Consider the following 9,408-nt stretch of genomic DNA (forward strand, 5'->3'; position numbering starts at 1 on the left):
ATTATTATTATTATTATTATTATTATTATTATTATTATTATTATTATTATTATTATTATTATTATTATTATTATTATTATTATTATTATTATTATTATTATTATTATTATTATTATTATTATTATTATTATTATTATTGTTATTATTATTGTTATTAATTACTACAAATTTTAAATACTGATTTATTGTTTTGATCTTGATTAAGTAGAATTTATGGCTAATAGTTTTTGAGCAGATTATTACATTATGAAATAAATGGAAATGAAATTTTGGAGAAGAGAAATGGCGAATAATGAATTCGAAAATTATTTTTGAATAAAGAAGACATCAAATGTTGTAAAGAAATTGTGCATATTTGAGAAAAGAACAACAAACATTTAAAAGAAAAAAAGATTGTCTTTTCGATTTCTTCTTTATTGCACTTTTGACATATGATACAAGTCAATATTGTTAAAAATTAAGATTAACAAGACCATGCAGTTGCAAACCAGTAATATCGAATTATGCTACTGTAAATTATAGCTATAAAATCACACACAATTGTAATTTAGAGTTTCTAACGATTACGGAATCATATCGATGTAATACACCAATGTTATTAAAATTATGCTACAATGATGAACCAAGGCATATAAAATCATATCGTTGTGAAGTAGTATTATCAGGACAAAATTGTTGTGAAGTAAAGTTATCTGAATCGTTCCGCTAAACTCATCACAAAGCGCATCACAACTACTCTTCACTAAAAATCGATGTTCGTACGAAAATTTCGTTGATCTAAATTGCTAATTAGTTGAACTATCTGATAATTAGATTTGACTAATATCTAGCGATCAAAGTATTTTTCATTTTCTGTTAACTCTCTTGAACTATTATCATAATCCAATTATCAGCAAAATTTAGAACCATTCATCATCAAAAATAATTATTTTTTTCATTTATTCATTTTTCTAGTTAATTAATTCATATTTTAAACTTTTCATTATTCAGAATGAAATTTTTATTGATAATAGTATATTTGACCATATTCAGTTACTAAATATATCCTTATTACTTGAATAATTAATTACTAAGTAAATTCTACAAAAGTTTAGTAATAATTGAGTGTTGGGAAAGAATGAAGCACAACCATGTGAATAGTGAAAAAAGAAAAAAAAGAAGATACTAACAAAACAAAATACGCAAAAGCGGTAATAAATCATGGATGAAATGAAATGAAAAAGAAAGAAATATAAAACAAAGAAGAAAAAGAAAAAGAAAAGAAGAAAAAAAATGAAGAAAATAATAAATCAAAATATAAAATTCAATACATTAATTTACTCTTTCTACCTTTCCATAATAAATTATGCTAATTATTCCTTTTAACTCCTCTTATTACCATCACGAAATGAAGTAACACTTATCAATTTCATTTCAATTTCCATTCATTTTACTACTTAATTTATCTTTTTAGATTATTTAAAATGAAGAAAAAAAGAAGGACTTAGTTAAAACTTTTTGCAAATTTATGATAATTATACAATCAAAAATCATCTCACTGATGATAAATCTATTATCATTTCAATCAATACGTCAAAAAAACGTACGTAAAAGTAACAAATGCAAATTCAAATCGAATAAAATAGATGTTTCAAAAGAGATGAAGTGATATGATAATTGCTTCTTGTGTCAATCAATAATATAATTTATTTCGTTTTTTTTTTCGCAGTACAAACTAAAATTCAAATAAAAATGAAGTTTTTTATTTGAGGACAAAAAGTGATGAAAAGTGAAATTTGATTTTAAAAAAAGCATTTGGATACTTTAATGAAATGCAATGAAAAAATTATGTAGTTCATAGTATCATCCAGTAGACAAATTAATTGATTAATTTCTATGCAGTTTACATGCAGTAAACATGCAAAATATTTATTGCATGCATATAAAATATTGATAATTTGCATAACATGCAAGGAAAAAGCATGCAATTATTGCAAACAAAAAGCAAAAACCATTATTTTATTCATCTTTTAGCCATTAAATAGTTGCAGAAACAAATGTAACTGAAAATTGTATAACTTCTTATCAGTCAAATTGGAATATAATTTACTATCAGTCAAACTAAAATATGATTTGTTATCACCTATTATCAAACATTAATCAAAGAATTGATTTCTTCGTAAAATAATGAATCCATGAAAAAAGGAAACATTTGATTTACGCTTTTTTTTTAGCAGAATACTCATTATCACTTTTATTAATTAAATAATATATTTGTTTTATTTCCTTACTTATTTTTAACAAGTTAATTAGCTTCTCTCATGTCTCTTTATCTACAAGTTACTTTGACTGTTTCTTGTTTTGAAATTCATTTTCCAACGAAATTTTTCAATTATGCATACATAATTTGCTTGTAAATTCTTTTTTTTTAAAGAATTTTAAATTCAACCAAACTATTTGAGCAAAATTACTTTTCAATTAATTTGTTTGAATTTAAAACCCTTTAAAATCTATCTTTAGCAACAAATTTCTAATAATATTTAAATGAATATTTGCATTTTGAACATTCCTTCCTTTGAAATTAACTGACCATTTAATTATGATAATTTGTTTGATAAATGAAAAAAAAAAGAGAAAAAGCATGAAAAGTTACCGGAAAATATTGAAAAGTAAGAAATTTTCAAAATAACATTGTAATAAAATTAACTTTATTGCTGCATTTTACTTATTGATTTTTAATCAAAGCAATGAACCGTTAGTTATTGGAAGGTCATAAAATAGACTCAGATTTTTCATCTCGAGAATGAGTAAAATCTCGAAAAGAGGTGAGAAATTATCACTTCAAAATGTGCTAATTAATTACCTATGCAAAACATATGCGGTGTTTTTAGATTTTAGGCAATTAATCTTACTGGATAAAATGCCATCGCTATCTTAATTGCTTTTTTCTCTCATAAAAACTTCTGCCTGACACGATGATGATGGTCATCATCATCTTTTTAGTTGTCACTACCTTCGTTATCACCAACTGCTTTTGTCATGTCAAATTATTGAATTAGATGATTATTTTTGAAGGCATGTCATTTTAGCTTATCATTTTCGAAAAAGTAAATCCATACATGCCAAGGGGTTGAGGATAACGATAATTGTGGTATGAATTGCAGGATCAATTACTTTATTACCAATTTTAATTTTTTTCCGATTATATTCAAGGATGAAATGAAAGCCATTTTAAGAGATTATATCCTTTCATCGATTCGTAATACATTTTAGTTTTCAAAACATAGAATTTATACAATGGTAGTAAAAGAATGGTCAATTTTTTAATAATTAAAACTAATGAAGCACATCTCCATGTATGTGACAGGCCTAACTTTTGACGGATTTAATAAACAGTCATTTCGTTCATTTTCTGTATTCCCTTTTAACGTCACTTTTTTTCAACCTATCACGTGTTAACTTTAAAATGATGCCTTTTCATAACTGAACGCATTGTCTTCGTCACTTAAAATTCATCGCAGATGTCATATTTTGCTATGAGACTTCAAACTATCAATCTTTCGATTGGTGGATGGATGGATTAAAAGCAAAGTACTAATTGTTTGCAGTGAACAACTGACCATTATAATGATAAATGGAAATGTATATAGAGCTAAGGCTTGAGTTGTTCAAAAGATCATCGCAATTTCAAAATGAAAGAAAATTACAAATATAAAGGATATGGTAATAATGACATTTCGCAGAATGGAAAATGAATGAGGTAAGTAAACGAAATGTCATTAAGTGAAAGAATTTGATTTGGAACGAAATTTGCGTAGAAACTTATCATCTTGATAAATATACCAAAAAATTTGCTGGAAAATTTCAAATAGCAAATATTTTTTGCATGAAAATATCAATGCAGATCATGAAATCTTGCCAAGTTCTGGTTGAAAATGAAACTTTTTTCCCTTTTTTCTGCCTGTCGCCCATAAATTATTAGTTTAGTTTGTTGATCTCATATCAACACAAAAATTGTTGGCTTCAAAAGTAAGACAAATTTCAAATTTATAAGCTTTCCAGCATTTCAAACTATGTTGAAAACTGATTTCAAAACAATTTTTACCAATTATTTATGAAAATATGGAATAAATTTTCGTCCTTTAAATACTCATCACTATAAAGGTTAGTAATCCTAATGCTTTGTAATTGAATTTAAAGTGGCCGTGATGCGAAAACCCCCAAAATACTTTAGCTGAAATTAAAAAATTCTGATAAATTACTCAGTACGATTACGAAATCAAAAAATTTCCCAAATAGAATAAATTTGAAAACAGAAATTTCGACCATTTGAAAACTTGAAAATGATTTCGAAGGTCATTGCAGGTATTCAAAGAATTTTTCACAAATAAAAAGTAATTGCTACATAACGACGGTTTCTAAAGTGAAGATTTCATCTAAGAATCACTGCCAGAATCATTTTTCTCTGCTTGAGCACTACTACCATGCTCCTTTGCCAATGCCGATGTCCTTACTGGTACAAATGCATCTTCTAAACGTTCGTTATCAGAATTACCAGATCTGAAGAAATCAAATCTGAAAATCTTTTTTAATTTTTTCCTAATTCGAAATATCGAAACTTATGTTTTTAATTTTGTAAGAATAATACGTAGACTAAATTTAAGAAAGAAGAAATGTCGAAAACTATCAAATTCCCGTCTATCCCACTATTTCATATATGCAATTTAAAAACGCAGAATTTTAGAGGATTATGTTTTTTTTTGACGATGAAGATAACTTCAGTTGCACACACCTACCCACTTCCATCCTCAGTTCGTATGAGTACACGAGAAGCTACTGCGGCACGATTTCTAGCTAATGCTCGAAATGGTGATGATTTCTCCTTGCTCACGAGCATTGCACTGATGTTCTCGACACTCTGTTGTATGTCGTCAAGTTTCGATGCTATAAAAAGCAAAAAAAAAGAAAAGAAAACCTCTGAATAGTTGTATGATAAAAGAGAATGAAAGATATAAATTTGAGATATGAAAATGAAATAGAAATTATAAAATCTGGAAAATGAACAATCTGGAAAAAAAGAAATTCTAATTTCAAATAAAATAATTCAAAATACTAGAAAACTTGAAGTTTCAAAAGTGAACCACACTAAATTATAAATAACAATAATACTAACCTAAAAAGATATCAATAAAATACCAATCACATCTTAAGTATTTTTAATTATTATCAAGAATACCAGTAACTTACAACTAATACCGCTTTGAAATGAAATACGATCCGTGACACTTTGTTTATCAATGAGTATTTGTAATTTTAGAAGTAATTCGGTCGTTACATCCCGTATTATTCCTTCCATTTCATCTATCTGTGAGAAACAAAATACTTTAAAAATGGAACCAAATGGAAAAAATAACAAATAAACTTAAATGTTGTTTTTACAGTCAAATTACAACCTATATTTACAACATATATTCAAAGCTTTTGAAGATACAGTGGAAATTCGTAAATGATCAACCAAATCACTATTGTTTAAAGAAAAACATTCATAAATGAACTGCTGTTGTTTATTCAAAAAAGAAAAGTGCTTGGTTTATTCGTTTGCCGCTTAAGTTTATAGTGACATGCACCATTAAGTACAACTTTTCTGAGATCTTTTGAGAAATCTTATGTCGAAATGTTCCTCAAATCATAATCTTCTTTTTAACCGATATGCCACATGAATAAACTGCCAAAATGTTTCGACTTTTTGTTATTGTTTAACTACGCTTTTCCTGCATTGAATTTATTTGAATACAAAGTCAAGTTTGGACTGTCATTATCAGCTTATAATATAATATACTTTCAATCTGACATTCAATGACGTTTTCCAATGAAGTCACGAAATTTCTGATCTTAAGTCTGGAAATTTTCCACCTACTTTTATCGGAAATAAAGAAAATACGCTTGGGAACCAACCTTTTCTTCGATAACATGGATCCTTTTTTCAACTGGTTGCGAAACATTGAAGAAACGTGGTAAAACATATGAACGTAACAACTGCCAACTAGCATATGAAAAACCCGTGATAATCATTGCATATTTCGCTAACCCCAACAACGTACTGATTCCCGATGACCCAGTTGAAAAATATGATGAACCAGATGTGATTGCATGCCCCATTGCTGTATTATTGATATGCTGTAAGTAATGAGTAACCCATTATATTAATAAAATTGTCGCACAAATATTTTAGTTGAACAGAAAATTTGACACTGAAAATTTAAATGTGTTAAGAAAATCCTTGAAAAATAATACGAAGATCAGATAACCAATTATCACATCGACAACAGCAGCAATACTACTAATACCGTTACTAATGCACAATATCGGTAGATCTATTTTGTGTCAACCAAAATGGCGCCACATTATTGGTCAAAAGAAATACTTCATGATGAAAAAAGGAAAAAAACTGAAAAAAATCCCCAGTCCTTCGAACAGTGATATGATTAATAACAATTACCATTTTTTCACCTCGTCACTAATAAATTTCTGATATTCTGTAGTAGTCTTACAATGGAGAAATTTACTGTTACACGCCTCTTGCCATATCAAATCATAAGTTCTCGACATTAAATAAGATCTCTTAAATGACTCAAACAGTAAAAACTTCTAAAATTATTTACCCACATATCTTGCTGTAATGGCAATCCTTTCATTGCTTCGTTAATTTCATCTTCTCGTAAACCTTTTTGAAGCAAGAACCGTTTTTGCTGAACCAGAGATGTTTGTCGAATTTTTGGTATCATCATAAAACGCCGTGCCATATCTACCATTTCAGGTCGAATTATTCCAACAGATTCCGCCTCACCTTCTACCATATTTACATCTTTTTTGTCAAAATTTCTGTTTTCCTGATCATCGGTCATTAATATATGCCAAAAAGCCTTAAAAAATTATTGGAGCAATATGAATGAAACATCACGACGAACTAAAAAGATTTATATTGCATCAATTCTAGAAGGTATAAGCAAACTTCTTTCTGATCTTGCATCAATTGCATTTTGAGATTTTTTATGAGAAACGACTTGAATAACAAACACAAGAGTGAATGGAATCTATGTGATGAACTAAATGATCAACGATGATAAAAAGCTTCTAATTGTGAAAGCTGCGTGATATCAACACAGTTAACGAGAAGTATTCGAAATACGGAACTGATTAAAAATAACTGAATTTGATCTGCAATAAGAATTGAAAACAGTGAATCTTTTATTATCATGAAAAATATGGAATTCAATGTTAAAACAATTCCTTCTTTATAAACATATTCAGGCATAGGAAAAAAAAAGTAAAACAAAGCGTCGTATAGCACTTACAGTTGTTTTCTTCTATATCATAAAAAGCATATTATTTACAGAAAGAAACTAAATTTACTCATTACTTAAAGCGCGAAACACACAAGACACAGAGATTTCTAATGTTACATTTGAGTCTAATGTATCAGCTTAATGCATTCGATGTCACAAATAAAAAACGAGGGGATACAAAAAAGCAACATCTAAAAGGCAAAAACAATGACTGACATTTGTTCCAAAAAGGATTCCCTGAAAAAAACAAAAAAATTGACTGGTTGATCGGAACATTTACATACTGGTAAATTTACATTTTTTTTTCCGAGATAAACGATCGGACGACAATAGCTGATAACACCCAGCTGATAAGATAGCTCATATTACTCAAACAATCCGCCCGTACGGTAGTGAGATTCATTTGGAGACACAGAGGTAAAAAAGTTCAGTTTTCTTTCGAAGTGAAATAAGGAGTAAGCTCATTACTGAATGTGATGAAAAAGTTGCCATCGGCATAATTATATGAAGAGGGTTTTAGTTCAAAAGAATATGATCTTGAATATAACCTTAAAAACTAAACCTTCTTATTGAAATCTATCTTCGACTTAGGATTTTCAAAAGATAGTCAGGAATGGAAATTACTGGTTTATGATATTCACAAGCTTACAGCATAGCTTTATAATCATTACTTATTTTAAATAAAAATAGCAGCAACCTGTTTTATTCGAATGAACAACCAAATTCAATACTTAGATGTTGTTGATGGACATTAGTCAGGCGCATTCGGACATCATCAGATATTACAAGGAAATCCAGTGTTGTAAAATATTCATACCGCGCTAAGACACATTCCAACCGTGCATGTATATATCTGAAACGGGATAACTATTTATCGAACCAAAACTAGTCCAAATAACTGGTGGATCTGTAATACCGCCAACTTTTTTCGCCCTTCTTTTCGCTTGAAAAATCGAATTGAGTTAAAAAGATAAAACTGAGATTTAGGATAAAAAGGAATTGAGAATAAAAATTTAAGATAAAAAGCGTTAAAAAAAATTGAGATAAAAAGGACAGACATGATAAGACTATGTTTTTTAATGCCGGTGCACAAAACAAGAGGATGGATCTGAAGTTTGAAGGATTCTGGAAGTTCTCCAGAATTCCGGTGACAATTTTCAATAATTAAGAAAATGAAGGAATGTAAACACGGCTGATGAAATCGAAACATGTTTCTTTTTAAAGAAATAATTGTAATTTCTTTGTTTATTGGAACAAGCCATGTTAGGCCTGAAATTTCGTGATATATTTTCCCAAACAAATGGAGAAAGCGTAAAAGAGAAAATAAAGACAGAAGAAGAGAAAGACAAACTCGAAGGAAAGTCGCTGTTAGTGATAATTCAGAAAATCTTTTGAACAGTGCATTAGACGTTCTGTATTACAATTGGGTTGCTTATATTGCTCTCATCCTAAACTCAGAGCAAGATCAACAAGTTAGAACGATAAAAACCATAAAAATCGCTTGTAATTATAATTACTAATATTGCTATGGTCCCCTATTGCTATATATCAGAAAATAATTTTTTCAGAAAAATCTTAATAACTGGTGCCTTACATTCCTTATTTCTCTTCATTCCAGATAATATATGTTTCGTTTTCTTTTCTAAAAAAAGTTCACTCATTCATGAACAATTTAGGCGACAAAAAATGCATAACATGGAAGGATGTCAGCCTACCAATAACGGAGGAACATACTTCTTTTGCATTTGTTGAGTGGAGTAAGCACAAGTTCGTTGGTTCCAAAAACGTTCCACATGTTCCAGAACTAAATCTTCCGGAGGCTGCGGCTGTCGTGAAAAATCAACACCACACGATGCACATTGCACAATGCCTACACGTTGGTCCAGTAGAAAAACCACACTGAACGGTTCGTCATTATGATAGGGTCGTGTGAAACGCCGTAAACTCGGAAGTGCCATACGATTCATCTTAAGGAAACTTCCAGCAATATTTTTTAAAAAAATTCGAAATAAACAACAAATAACGAAATAAACATTTTTGTTTATTTCGAAAATAAACAAAAAATTCGAAAAAAAAAAAATAA

The 9,408-nt window shown here is 28.8% G+C and overlaps 2 protein-coding genes across 2 annotated transcripts in view; both read right to left on the reverse strand.

Moving 5' to 3' along the window:
- Nucleotides 1–4,333: 4,333 nt before the first annotated feature.
- LOAG_09944 (hypothetical protein) lies at nucleotides 4,334–6,908 on the reverse strand. Its single transcript, XM_020448051.1, has 5 exons — nucleotides 6,642–6,908; nucleotides 5,935–6,156; nucleotides 5,227–5,344; nucleotides 4,776–4,923; nucleotides 4,334–4,539 (listed from the first exon to the last, which is right to left on the reverse strand). The coding sequence occupies exons 1-5, from the start codon at nucleotides 6,882–6,884 to the stop codon at nucleotides 4,416–4,418; spliced, it is 855 nt and encodes a 284-aa protein (XP_020301771.1). The 5' UTR covers nucleotides 6,885–6,908; the 3' UTR covers nucleotides 4,334–4,415.
- Nucleotides 6,909–7,267: 359 nt separating this feature from the next.
- The window catches only part of LOAG_18272 (hypothetical protein), a gene marked incomplete at its 5' end in the record, with an annotated part of 15,802 nt that continues 13,661 nt past the window's right edge, over nucleotides 7,268–9,408 (reverse strand). Inside the window, 3 exons of the mRNA XM_020450935.1 lie at nucleotides 7,268–7,562; nucleotides 8,023–8,178; nucleotides 9,060–9,292. Of these exons, the coding sequence (XP_020305334.1) occupies nucleotides 8,028–8,178; nucleotides 9,060–9,292 (384 nt within the window). The 3' untranslated portion in view covers nucleotides 7,268–7,562; nucleotides 8,023–8,027. The remainder of the gene's footprint in view (nucleotides 7,563–8,022; nucleotides 8,179–9,059; nucleotides 9,293–9,408) is intronic.

Source organism: Loa loa (genome assembly GCF_000183805.2).
Source record: "Loa loa unplaced genomic scaffold supercont3.244, whole genome shotgun sequence".
Lineage (NCBI taxonomy): Eukaryota > Metazoa > Nematoda > Chromadorea > Rhabditida > Onchocercidae > Loa > Loa loa.